Source organism: Oncorhynchus kisutch, linkage group LG23, assembly GCF_002021735.2.
Source record: "Oncorhynchus kisutch isolate 150728-3 linkage group LG23, Okis_V2, whole genome shotgun sequence".
Lineage (NCBI taxonomy): Eukaryota > Metazoa > Chordata > Actinopteri > Salmoniformes > Salmonidae > Oncorhynchus > Oncorhynchus kisutch.
The window spans coordinates 28,912,626-28,927,401 of record NC_034196.2 but is presented as its reverse complement, the minus strand read 5'-3'; the positions used below and the strand labels follow the sequence as shown (position 1 = coordinate 28,927,401).

General features: G+C 43.7%; 1 protein-coding gene across 1 annotated transcript in view; it reads right to left on the bottom strand.

Annotated features, from left to right (window-relative positions):
- The window catches only part of LOC109868483 (seizure 6-like protein), a 56,609-nt gene extending 52,005 nt beyond the window's left edge, over positions 1 to 4,604 (bottom strand). The window contains exon 1 of the mRNA XM_031802651.1: positions 4,199 to 4,604. Coding sequence (XP_031658511.1) covers positions 4,199 to 4,292 — 94 coding nt within the window. The 5' untranslated portion in view covers positions 4,293 to 4,604. The remainder of the gene's footprint in view (positions 1 to 4,198) is intronic.
- Between the last annotated feature and the right edge of the window lie 10,172 nt (positions 4,605 to 14,776).

The following is a 14,776-nucleotide window of genomic DNA, read 5'->3' as shown; positions in this document are numbered from 1 at the left end:
ATGTTTTTCATCGGCAGGGACTGGGAAACTGGTCAGAATTGAAGGAATGATGGATGGCACTAAATACAGGGAAATTCTTGAGGGAAGCCTGTTTCAGCCTTCCAGAGATTTGAGACTGGGATGGGGGTTCACCTCCCAGCAGGACAATGACTCTAAGCATACTGCTCAAGCAACACTCGAGTGGTTTAAGGCAAAACATTTAAATGTCTTGGAATGGCCTAGTCAAAGCCTAGAACTCAATCCAATTGAGAATATGTGATATGACTTAAAGATTGCTGTACCCCAGCTGAACTCATCCAACTTGAAGGTGCAGGAGCAGTTTTGCCTTGAAGAATGGGCAAAAATCAGATTAGCTAGATGTGCCAAGCTTATAGAGACATACCCCAAGAGACTTGCAGCTGTAATTGCTGCAAAAGGTGGCTCTACAAAGTATTGAATTGGGGGGGTGAATAGTTATGTATGTTCAAGTTTTCATTTTTTTTGTCTTATTGGTTGTTTGTTTCACGATAAAAAATATTTTGCATCTTCAAAGTCGTAGGCATGTTTTGTAAATCAAATGATACAACCTTTTAATTCCAGGTTGAAAGGCAACAAAATATGAAAAATGTAAATGGGGGTGGATCGCAAGCCCCTGCATTTAACATTATGCCAGACAGACGTCGCTATCGGCATCACTCTGAGTATTGCTTCTACCTTCTCTTATCATCACACACGAACACGCACACATTCTCTGGAACGGGACCAGGCAGGCTCTTCAATGGAACTCTGTAATGAAGGGTAGACAGATGAGGGGTCTGTTCAGATAATGGTGATGAGGGATGAAGCAAAGAGAAGATGAAATATTAGCTGTATAAAAAGCTGGGCTGGAAACTATCCTGATCGTGTCAATCAACTGGAACCTCAAACTCAACTCACAGCCATTGGCCCTAAGGTGACAGTTAGTATTAAACTGGGCCCAGTTAGAATGGGCTTACTGCACCTTATACTGTGCATAAATGTGCTTCTAACCACTGACTCCTAACTTTAACGGCTAAAATAGCTTAGGGTAGTTATTGCCCATTCTGGTCCTTTTTAACATCTAGACAAGCCACAGCATCAAATCAAGTCAAATGCTTACTTACAAGCCCTTAACCAACAATGCAGTTTTAAGAAAATAGAGCTAAGAAAATATTTAGTAAATAAACTAAAGTACTAGTTTTAATGCCATGTCATGGAGAGGAGAGTGTGAATCCTAGGACGTGTAATCCACACGGTCAGATATGGAGCAGTGGGACCAGTAATGTCACTGTTGTTATCCTGATACAAACTTCTGTTCTGTCATCATCCCGACCCTAGTAGAGGCTGGGCTAAAGCTGTGGAAACATCAATGCACAGACACTTAGTCAGGACAACAACAGCAGCAAGGAAAAAACAGGGGAAGAGACAGCCCAACACAAAACTCCTGACAGTTCACACGGCGCACGGATTGGGCTGGGTTCAGAGCAGCTCAGCCACACAGTTAAGCTGCAGTTAATTGCTTCTATTGTGGAATAGTGTCAGCAGCATCCCTACAAACACAAAGTCAGCCAGAACTGATCATCCTGGACACACACACACACACACGCACACACACACACACACACACACACACACACACACACACACACACACACACACACACACACACACACACACACACACACACACACACACACACACACACACACACACACACACACACACACACACACACACACACACACACACACACACACACACACACACACAGTTGTCAATGGTATACTATGGTGAAGGGAGGGCCTCTGGCGAATGAGAGAAAATGGTGAGGAAAAATAAGAGGTGATCTGATGAGAAGAGAAAGACGAATTATGGATGAGTGAGTTTTACAGAGAAGAGAGCAGACAACCTGCCACGGAGAGGAGAGGGAGGAGAGCGGAGAGGAGAGAGAAGAGAGGGAAGAGGGGAGAGGAGAGAGAAGAGGGGAGAGGAGAGAGGGAAGAGGGGAGAGGAGAGAGGGAAGAGGGGAGAGGAGAGAGAAGAGGGGAGAGGAGAGAGAAGAGGGTAGAGGAGAGAGGAGAGGGGAGAGGAGAGAGGGGAGAGGAGAGAGAAGATGGGAGAGGAGAGAGAAGAGGGGAGAGGGAAGAGGAGAGGAGAAGAGGGGAGAGGAGAGAGGAGAGAGAAGAGGGGAGAGGAGAGAGGGAAGAGGGGACAGGAGAGAGGGAAGAGGAGAGAGGGAAGAGGGGAGAGGGAAGAGGGGAGAGGAGAGAGGGAAGAGGGGAGGAGGGAGAGGAGAGAGGAGAGAGAAGAGGAGAGAGGCCAGTATGACAGAGGGGAGAGGGAAGTATGAAAGAGGGGAGATGAGAGAGGAGTGAGGGGAGAGGGGAGTATGAGAGAGGGGAGATGAGAGTATGAGAAAGGAGAGAGGGGAGGAGAGGGGGAAGAGAGAGGGGAGAGGAGTATGAGAGAGAGGAGATGGTAGTATGAGAGAGGGGAGAGGGTAGTATGAGAGAGGGGAGAGGGTAGTATGAGAGAGGAGAGGAGAGGAGAGGAGAGGAGAGGAGAGGAGAGGAGAGGAGAGGAGAGGAGAGGAGAGGAGAGGAGAGGAGAGGAGAGGAGAGGAGAGGGGGGGGGGAGGAGTACGAGAGAGGGGAAAGGGGAGTATGAGAGAGGGGAAAGGTGAGTATGAAAGAGGGGAAAGGTGAGTATGAAAGCGGGAGAGGGGCGTATGAGAGATGGGAGATGAGAGAGGGGAGAGGAGAGAGGGGAGGAGAGAGGGGAGAGGAGAGAGGGGAGAGGAGAGAGGGGTGTATGAGAGAGAAGGGAATAAAGGGGGAGAAAAGGAGGGGAGAGGGGAGGAGGTGATAATAGAGGGGAGGCAAAGAGGACAGAAACTGTGGGAGCGAATGTAATGCCAGGAGAAGAGTAGAAAGAGAAGAAGAGAGAAATAGATGAAAGAAGTGCTGGCTAGAGAATAACGTGCCAGCTTCCATCTAATGTCCTCCCTACCCTGTATAGTCCAGCGGTCACAGAGAGGCCAGACCTCTGTGTCCCAGCCCGTTACAGACACGGTCAACCGGCATAACAAGGTCTAATAACAACACACAATATACTTCCGATAAAATATCTGTACGTGTACGAGGACAGAGCTAATTTCTCAGAAACAGTGTGCACACACACAGACACACACACAGCAGCCTGGGCATCAATCAGTGTGTGTGGTGATACAATGAACGTATTAGAGCCAGTTTCATGGCAGCCAGGTCAGTGGGTGTCTGTGATGACTAGAAGACAATATCAGCTATAGGCTACAGAACACAGAGCCTATCAGCAAATGAAGAGGAATACCTAACAGCCCCTCTGAAGACAAAACACATAATAATGTATTACTGTAGCCCATGAACTGAGAGAGAAGTAAATAGTGAGTGAGAGAGACAGAGAGAGAGCACAAGAGATAGTAATAACATTTAGAATAAATAGAGAACATCAACAGCAGAGAAACAGTCCTATATTTCTGTCTGACAATCAGTTAGCAGGATTGTGGAGGGTCATAGAATGCCTGACACACACACACACACACACACACACACACACACACCCGTTGTGGAGGTGCAGATCATGTTGCTGCAACCCCACAAATCAGTACATGTTTTATAAGATTTGTCACACACAACGCAAGCGCATTAGACATTTTTTTTCTGACAAACAACAATTGGATAGGCTAATTGTCGTGTGTGTTGTGTTGTTTGTGCCTGTCTCTCTCCCACTCGTCACGATTTACTGTAGGCTATTCCACAGCCTGTAACAACAAGCTCTATCATCAGGACCAGAACAACAGTAGCCTAGGTCTAGCTCCTAGACCATCTTGTCTACCTCCTCTAGCCTAACGGTCTAAGCACATGATATGGCCAATGTCATATAAAGTGCTAAAACAGGAATTATACTAGCATACCACCCTAAAATTAAGATTCGTATCATGATTATAATTGGAAAACGCGAATAGTCTTATTTATGTAGCCTACGCTATTTAGCCTTCACCAGCAGAATAGACAAACAGACAAACCAAAGTTGTGATAGTCATTCATGCTGGATAGGAGCCAGGGGGTAACCTCATACATTCAACTCAGCCCAATGTGTTAGGCGCTTAGGGCAAAAACGCGCGCGCGCACACCAGTCAGAAAGTTAAACTCAGCATCGTTACCTTGTGTTTCTGCCGCGACGCCGGTCCAAATCATACCGATACAGAGACAGAGCAGCGCTGGCAGGGCACCGATTCGGTAACGGCATGGTGGCATGGCTCCACACAGCCAGGCAGAGCCGGTCCGTCCAGAGAGAACTGCTAACGGGAGATGCACGAGGAGAATAGTTGGGTGGTGGTCGACGTTCGATCTGCACCGCGACAGTTGTGCTCGCGCAGCAGGGATCTTCTAGATGTGACGCGCTGCTTGTTTTTCTCCTCAAGGCGCACTGTGAGGGTCAGTGTGGTGGGTTTCTCTACGGTCCGTATGTCATGCCTCTCTCGACCGAACCCCGCAATGTGCTGGGTCTCTTCTTCCTCTTCTGCCCTGATCTCTTTCTCCTCCCTCTCAGTACCAATCTGCATGCCTCTCTCTCTTTCTCAAACACACACACGCACACACCCACATACCTGACATTAAAGGCCTGTAATGACAGATAAATAGTCCATAGTCTACATTTAAAGATATGTCCTGGCTTCAAATTCCAAACAGAAGTAAAGCCATATTCAGTGCAAATGTTTATTTATTGTCTTTTCATTAGAGAGGATAAATGACAAAACAATGTAATCAAGTTAATAGGAGGATTTGCTGTGATTAATCCCGATTAATTGCAAATTCATAATTTGCTCAGACTGAGCTTTAATTTCAAACTGCAATATGTAACTTTTTGGGCCACGACCAAATTCTCATAGAAATGTGAGTAATAGAGCTATCATTCTAATTGAAAGCAGGTCTAATAAGCGGCAGATCTGTTCTATGTGCACAATTTCTATGCTTCCCGTTCTTAAATGTACTTTTAGCATTTTTAACTTTTTGTTTTGTACACCAGCTTCAAACAGCTGAAAAGACAGTCTTTTGGGTTATAGCAAATCTATATGGTACAATGATTCCCTACGCTATACTTGCTTGTTTTGCACATAAACTGAAATTAGGCAAACTATTACAATTTTTGCAACCAAGAAATGGCGGAGCGATTTCTGCTCAGTGCACCTTTAAGATTTGTCTACAAAAAGCATTACAATAATATTGATTTATTGATTTTGTCCAAAGTAAGGGTAAGCAAAATCTGGTAAATTGATAAAGAACACTTTCTTTAACCTCGATGTCAACTTGTTTTGCCCTCACATTGTTGTTTTTAGCTGTATAGAGTATGTCTTTTCAATGTTGTCAGTATATTTTGAACGCTTTCAAACAATGCGATTAATCGTGCGCAAAAAAAAAAGTGTGCACTAAAATGACAAAAAGTTGACTCAAGTTAAAAGTAGGGACTTTTCATCCATCACAGGGGTTGAATCTATCAACAGCCCATGTTAGTGCCTGCCTTTGTCAATAATTAGGAATTAAAACTGCTGCCAGAGACCGCTGATTGTGGTTACACGTTGTGTGTGTGTGTGTGTGTGTGTGTGTGTGTGTGTGTGTGTGTGTGTGTGTGTGCAACAGTCCTCGACCCCTCTGCATTCACGCAGCAGATGCCCGTATCCATGGCGATGCCCTGTTGTACATCTGAAATGACAGAATGGAAAACATGAGCAGAGGAATACAGAAAAGGAGGGGAAGAAAGAAAGTATCTCCATATTACACTGTTTAAAAGAATAGAGGGAGAACTAGATAGAAAGTGTTGGGGTTTAGATAGATAGAAAGTGTTGGGGTTTAGATAGATAGAAAGTGTTGGGGTTTAGATAGATAGAACGTGTTGGGGTTTAGATAGAACGTGTTGGGGTTTAGATAGATAGAAAGTGTTGGGGTTTAGATAGATAGAAAGTGTTGGGGTTTAGATAGATAGAAAGTGTTGGGGTTTAGATAGATAGAACGTGTTGGGGTTTAGATAGATAGAAAGTGTTGGGGTTTAGATAGATAGGTGTTGGGGTTTAGATAGATAGAAAGTGTTGGGGTTTAGATAGATAGAAAGTGTTGGGGTTTAGATAGATAGGTGTTGGGGCTAGATAAAGAGATAGAAAGTTTATATAGAGAGATATAGAACGTGTTGGGGTTTAGATAGATAGAAAGTGTTGGGGTTTAGATAGATAGAAAGTGTTGGGGTTTAGATAGATAGAAAGTGTTGGGGTTTAGATAGATAGGTGTTGGGGCTAGATAAAGAGATAGAAAGTTTATATAGAGAGATATAGAACGTGTTGGGGTTTAGATAGATAGAAAGTGTTGGGGTTTAGATAGATAGAAAGTGTTGGGGTTTAGATAGATGGACAGTGTTGGAGTTTAGATAGATAGATTTATTTTAATTTTTTTAACCTTTATTTAACTAGGCAAGTCAGTTAAGAACAAATTCTTATTTTCAATGACTGCCTAGGAACAGTGGTTTAACTGCCTGTTCAGGGGAAGAACAACAGATTTGTACCTTGTCAGCTCGGGGGTTTGAACTTGCAACCTTACTGTGCAACCAGGGCTGGAAAAACCTTGGATCATTGCTATTCCAACTTCCGCGACGCATATAAGGCCCTGCCCCGCTCTCCTTTCGGAAAAGCTGACCACGACTCCATTTTGTTGATCCCTGCCTACAGACATAAACTAAAACAAGAGGCTCCCACGCTGAGGTCTGTTCAACGCTGGTCCGACCAATCTGATTCCACACTCCAAGACTGCTTCCATCACGTGGACTGGGATATGTTTCGTATTGCGTCAGACAACAACATTGAGGAATACGCTGATTCGGTGAGCGAGTTCATTAGAACGTGCGTTGAAGATGTCGTTCCCATAGCAACGATTAAAACATTCCCAAACCAGAAACCGTGGATTGATGGCAGCATTCACGTGAAACTGAAAGCGCGAACCACTGCTTTTAATCAGGGCAAGGTGACCGGAAACATGACCGAATACAAACAGTGTAACTATTCCCTCCGCAAGGCAATCAAATAAGCTAAGCGTCAGTATAGAGACAAAGTAGAATCTCGATTCAACGGCTCAGACACAAGAGGTATGTGGCAGGGTCTACAGTCAATCACGGATTACAAAAAGAAAACCAGCCCCGTCACGGACCAGGATGTCTTGCTCCCAGGCAGACTAAATAACTTTTTTGCCCGCTTTGAGGACAATACAGTGCCACTGACACGGCCCGCAACTAAAACATGCGGACTCTCCTTCACTGCAGCCGACGTGAGGAAAACATTTAAACGTGTCAACCCTCGCAAGGCTGCAGGCCCAGACGGCATCCCCCGCCGTGCCCTCAGAGCATGCGCAGACCAGCTGGCTGGTGTGTTTACGGACATATTCAATCAATCCCTATCCCAGTCTGTTGTTCCCACATGCTTCAAGAGGGCCACCATTGTTCCTGTTCCCAAGAAAGCTAAGGTAACTGAGCTAAACGACTACCGCCCCGTAGCACTCACTTCCGTCATCATGAAGTGCTTTGAGAGACTAGTCAAGGACCATATCACCTCCACCCTACCTGACACCCTAGACCCACTCCAATTTGCTTACCGCCCAAATAGGTCCACAGATGATGCAATATCAACCACACTGCACACTGCCCTAACCCATCTGGACAAGAGGAATACCTATGTGAGAATGCTGTTCATCGACTACAGCTCGGCATTTAACACCATAGTGCCCTCCAAGCTCGTCATCAAGCTCGAGATCCTGGGTCTCGACCCTGCCCTGTGCAACTGGGTACTGGACTTCCTGACGGGCCGCCCCCAGGTGGTGAGGGTAGGCAACAACATCTCCACCCCGCTGATCCTCAACACTGGGGCCCCACAAGGGTGCGTTCTGAGCCCTCTCCTGTACTCCCTGTTCACCCACGACTGCATGGCCACGCACGCCTCCAACTCAATCATCAAGTTTGCGGACGACACAACAGTGGTAGGCTTGATTACCAACAACGACGAGATGGCCTACAGGGAGGAGGTGAGGGCCCTCGGAGTGTGGTGTCAGGAAAATAACCTCACACTCAACGTCAACAAAACTAAGGAGATGATTGTGGACTTCAGGAAACAGCAGAGGGAACACCCCCCTATCCACATCGATGGAACAGTAGTGGAGAGGGTAGTAAGTTTTAAGTCCCTCGGCGTTCACATCACAGACAAACTGAATTGGTCCACCCACACAGACAGCATCGTGAAGAAGGCGCAGCAGCGCCTCTTCAACCTCAGGAGGCTGAAGAAATTCGGCTTGTCACCAAAAGCACTCACAAACTTCTACAGATGCACAATCGAGAGCATCCTGTCGGGCTGTATCACCGCCTGGTACGGCAACTGCTCCGCCCACAACCGTAAGGCTCTCCAGAGGGTAGTGAGGTCTGCACAACGCATCACCGGGGGCAAACTACCTGCCCTCCAGGACACCTACACCACCCGATGTCACAGGAAGGCCATAAAGATCATCAAGGACAACAACCACCCGAGCCACTGCCTGTTCACCCCGCTATCATCCAGAAGGCGAGGTCAGTACCGGTGCATCAAAGCTGGGACCGAGAGACTGAAAAAAAGCTTCTATCTCAAGGCCATCAGACTGTTAGACAGCCACCACTAGCATTGAGTGGCAGCTGCCAACACACTGACTCAACTCCAGCCACTTTAATAATGGGAATTGATGGGAAATTATGTAAAATATATCACTAGCCACTTTAAATAATGCTACCTAATATCATGTTTACATACCCTACATTATTCATCTCATATGTATATGTATATACTGTACTCTATATCATCTACTGCATCTTTATGTAATACATGTATCACTAGCCACTTTAACTATGCCACTTTGTTTACATACTCATCTCATATGTATATACTGCACTCAATACCATCTACTGTATTTTGCCTATGCCGCTCTGTACCATCACTCATTCATATATCTTTATGTACATATTCTTTATCCCCCTACACTTGTGTCTATAAGGTAGTAGTTTTGGAATTGTTAGCTAGATTACTTACTTCGATTTGATTTGATTTGATTTTTTTTACTAGTCCAACGCTCTAACCACTAGGCTACCCTGCCACCCCATATAGAGAGATAGATAGATAGATAGATAGATAGATAGATAGATAGATAGATAGATAGATAGACATGGTTGCGGTTTAGATAGATGGACAGTGTTGGAGTTAAGATAGATGGACAGTGTTGGGGGTTAGATAGTTAGATATATAGAGAGATAGAAAGTGTTGGAGTTTAGATAGATAGATAGATAGATAGTTAGACATGGTTGCGGTTTAGATAGATGGACAGTGTTGGAGTTAAGATAGATGGACAGTGTTGGGGTTCAGATATATGGACAGTGTTGGGGGTTAGATACATAGACAGTGTTGGGGTTTAGATATATAGACAGTGTTGGGGGTTAGATTTATAGAAAGTGTTGGGTTTAGATAGATGGACAGTGTTGGGTTTAGATAGATGGACAGTGTTGGGTTTAGAGAGATGGACAGTGTTGGGGTTTAGATATATAGAAAGTGTTGGGGTTCAGATAGATGGACAGCGTTGGGGTTTAGATATATAGAAAGTTTAGGGGTTTAGATAGATGGACAGTGTTGGGGTTTAAATAGATGGACAGTGTTGGGGTTTAGATATATAGAAAGTGTTGGGGTTCAGATAGATGGACAGCGTTGGGGTTTAGATATATAGAAAGTTTAGGGGTTTAGATAGATGGACAGTGTTGGGGTTTAAATAGATGGACAGTGTTGGGGTTTAGATATATAGAAAGTTTAGGGGTTTAGATAGATGGACAGTTTTGGGGTTTAGATATATAGACAGTGTTGGGGTTTAGATAGATGGACAGTGTTGGGGTTTAGATATATAGACAGTGTTGGGGTTTAGATAGATGGACAGTGTTGGGTTTAGATAGATGGACAGTGTTGGGTTTAGAGAGATGGACAGTGTTGGGGTTTAGATATATAGAAAGTGTTGGGGTTCAGATAGATGGACAGCGTTGGGGTTTAGATATATAGAAAGTTTAGGGGTTTAGATAGATGGACAGTGTTGGGGTTTAAATAGATGGACAGTGTTGGGGTTTAGATATATAGAAAGTTTAGGGGTTTAGATAGATGGACAGTGTTGGGGTTTAGATATATAGACAGTGTTGGGGTTTAGATAGATGGACAGTGTTGGGGTTTAGATATATAGACAGTGTTGGGGTTTAGATAGATGGACAGTGTTGGGGTTTAGATATATATAAAGTGTTAGTGTTTAAATATATAGAAAGCGTTGGGGTTTGACAGATGGACAGTGTTGGGGTTTAGATATATAGAAAGTTTAGGGGTTTAGATAGATGGACAGTGTTGGGGTTTAGATATATAGACAGTGTTGGGGTTTAGATAGATGGACAGTGTTGGGGTTTAGATATATATAAAGTGTTAGTGTTTAAATACAGTGCCTTGCGAAAGTATTCGGCCCCCTTGAACTTTGTGACCTTTTGCCACATTTCAGGCTTCAAACATAAATATATAAAACTGTATTTTTTTGTGAAGAATCAACAACAAGTGGGACACAATCATGAAGTGGAACGACATTTATTGGATATTTCAAACTTTTTTAACGAATCAAAAACTGAAAAATTGGGCGTGCAAAATTATTCAGCCCCCTTAACTTAATACTTTGTAGCGCCACCTTTTGCTGCGATTACAGCTGTAAGTCGCTTGGGGTATGTCTCTATCAGTTTTGCACATCGGGAGACTGACATTTTTTCCCATTCCTCCTTGCAAAACAGCTCGAGCTCAGTGAGGTTGGATGGAGAGCATTTGTGAACAGCAGTTTTCAGTTCTTTCCACAGATTCTCGATTGGATTCAGGTCTGGACTTTGACTTGGCCATTCTAACATCTGGATATGTTTATTTTTGAACCATTCCATTGTAGATTTTGCTTTATGTTTTGGATCATTGTCTTGTTGGAAGACAAATCTCCGTCCCAGTCTCAGGTCTTTTGCAGACTCCATCAGGTTTTCTTCCAGAATGGTCCTGTATTTGGCTCCATCCATCTTCCCATCAATTCTAACCATCTTCCCTGTCCCTGCCACCACCATGTTTGACAGTGGGGATGATGTGTTCAAGGTGATGAGCTGTGTTGCTTTTACGCCAAACATAACGTTTTGCATTGTTGCCAAAAAGTTCAATTTTGGTTTCATCTGACCAGAGCACCTTCTTCCACATGTTTGGTGTGTCTCCCAGGTGGCTTGTGGCAAACTTTAAACAACACTTTTTATGGATATCTTTAAGAAATGGCTTACCACTCTTCCATAAAGGCCAGATTTGTGCAATATACGACTGATTGTTGTCCTATGGACAGAGTCTCCCACCTCAGCTGTAGATCTCTGCAGTTCATCCAGAGTGATCATGGACCTCTTGGCTGCATCTCTGATCAGTCTTCTCCTTGTATGAGCTGAAAGTTTAGAGGGGCGGCCAGGTCTTGGTAGATTTGCAGTGGTCTGATACTCCTTCCATTTCAATATTATCGCTTGCACAGTGCTCCTTGGGATGTTTAAAGCTTGGGAAATCTTTTTGTATCCAAATCCGGCTTTAAACTTCTTCACAACAGTATCTCGGACCTGCCTGGTGTGTTCCTTGTTCTTCATGATGCTCTCTGCGCTTTTAACGGACCTCTGAGACTATCACAGTGCAGGTGCATTTATACAGAGACTTGATTACACACAGGTGGATTGTATTTATCATCATTAGTCATTTAGGTCAACATTGGATCATTCAGAGATCCTCACTGAACTTCTGGAGAGAGTTTGCTGCACTGAAAGTAAAGGGGCTGAATAATTTTGCACGCCCAATTTTTCAGTTTTTGATTTGTTAAAAAAGTTTGAAATATCCAATAAATGTCGTTCCACTTCATGATTGTGTCCCACTTGTTGTTGATTCTTCACAAAAAAAATACAGTTTTATATCTTTATGTTTGAAGCCTGAAATGTGGCAAAAGGTCGCAAAGTTCAAGGGGGCCGAATACTTTCGCAAGGCACTGTATATAGACAGTGTTGGGGTTTAGATAGATGGACAGTGTTGGGGTTTAGATAGATGGACAGTGTTGGGGTTTAGATAGATGGACAGTGTTGGGGTTTAGATAGATGGACAGTGTTGGGGTTTAGATATATAGAACGTTTAGGGGTTTAGATAGATGGACAGTGTTGGGGTTTAGATAGATGGACAGTGTTGGGGTTTAGATATATAGAACGTTTAGGGGTTTAGATAGATGGACAGTGTTGGGGTTTAGATATATAGAACGTTTAGGGGTTTAGATAGATGGACAGTGTTGGGGTTTAGATAGATGGACAGTGTTGGGGTTTAGATAGATGGACAGTGTTGGGGTTTAGATAGATGGACAGTGTTGGGGTTTAGATATATAGAAAGTTTAGGGGTTTAGATAGATGGACAGTGTTGGGGTTTAGATATATATAAAGTGTTAGTGTTTAAATATATAGAGAGTGTTGGGGTTTAGATAGATGGACAGTGTTGGGGTTTAGATAGATGGACAGTGTTGGGGTTTAGAGATATAGAATGTGTTGGAGTTTAGATAGATAGAAAGGGTTGGGGTTTAGATAGATGGACAGTGTTGGGGTTTAGATGTGTATAACATGTTGGGGTTTAGATGTGTATAACATGTTGGGGTTTAGATAGATGGACAGTGTTGGGGTTTAGATATGTATAACATGTTGGGGTTTAGATATGTATAACATGTTGGGGTTTAGATAGATGGACAGTGTTGGGGTTTAGATATGTATAACATGTTGGGGTTTAGATAGATAGAAAGGGTTGGGGTTTAGATAGATAGAAAGGGTTGGGGTTTAGATAGATGGACAGTGTTGGGGTTTAGATGTGTATAACATGTTGGGGTTTAGATATATATAATGTGTTGGAGTTTAGAATGATAGAAAGTCTTGGAGTTTAGAGTGATAGAACGTGTTGGGGTTTAGATAGAGAGACATATAGAATGTTTTGGGGTTTAGATAGATAGAACTTGTTGGAGGTTTGATAGATGTACAGTTTTGTTGTTTAGATAGATAAAAAGTGTTGGTCTTTAGATGGATAGAAAGTTTTGGGGTTTAGAATGAAAGAAGGTGTTGGGGTTTAGATAGATGGACAGTGTTGGGGTTTAGCTATATATAAAGATAGAAGGTGTTGGGGTTTAGAAAGATAGAAGGGGTTGGTGTTTAGATAGATAGAAGGTGTTGGGGTGTAGATAGATAGAAAGTGTTGGGGTTTAGATAGATGGACAGTGTTGGGGTTTAGATATATGGACAGTGTTGGGGTTTAGATAGATGGACAGTGTTGGGGTTTAGATAGATGGACAGTGTTGGGGTTTAGATATATAGAAAGTGTTGGGGTTTAGATAGATGGACAGTGTTGGGGTTTAGATAGATGGATAGTGTTGGGGTTTAGATAGATAGAAAAGGTTGGAGTTTAGATAGATGGACAGGGTTGTGGTTTAGATAGATGGACAGTGTTGGGGTCTAGAAAGATGGACAGTGTTGGGGTTTAGATAGATGGACAGTTTTGGGACTTAGATAGATAGAAGGGGGTGAGTTATGGACAGTGTTGGGGTTTAGATATATATAAAGTGTTGGTGTTTAAATATATAGAAAGTGTTGGGGTTTAGACAGATGGACAGTGTTGGGGTTTAGAGAGATAGATAGATAGATAGATAGATAGATAGATAGAATGTGTTGGTGTTTAGCTAGGGATAGATATAGAAAGTGTTGGGATTTAGATAGATAGAAAGTGTTGGTGTTCAGATGGATAGAAGGTGTTGTGGTTTAGAATGATAGAAGGTGTTGAGGTTTAGATGGATAGATGGATAGAAAGTGTTGAGGTTTATTATTGAGTTACACAACTAGATGCCTCATTAAAGACAACAAAAGCTGTCCCTCTCCGTCTGTCCTCTCCTAGTCCCCTATCACAACAACCGTCGCATGCAGTGTGTGTGTGTCTGTGTGTGCGTGTGTGCGTGTGTGTGTGATAGACAGAGAGAGAGTCAGTTGAGGTCTGAGGAGCTGTCTGAGCCTGAAAGAGGATTGTGCTGTGTAGTGTTCACCACTGCATGCGTACACACGCACTCACACACACACACACACACACACACACACACACACACACACACACACACACACACACACACACACACACACACACACACACTCACACTCACACTCACACTCACACACACACTCACACTCACACTCACACAAACACGAAGGAAGCATCAGAGTGGGAAGGGAAGGACAGGAATCTATAAACTCTGGATGAAGAGGAGCTTTGTGGCAGTCCCCCCCATTCTTCGCTCTCTCTTTCTCGTACACACACACACACACACACACACACACACACACACACACACACACACACACACACACACACACACACACACACACACACACACACACACACACACACACACACACACACACGATACCCAGCACTGAGCCGGTCATGTCCTACACAGTGACAGGGCTGCAAGATTTACATATTAATCATCACATCGGTAACACCGAGACATCCTCCTCTCCTCTCTTCTCCACCTAGACCCAATTACCATTCTCCCACTTCTCCCTGAAGTGTGCACTTGTTGACTCCTCCTCACTCCTCCTAAAAGCATTGGATCAG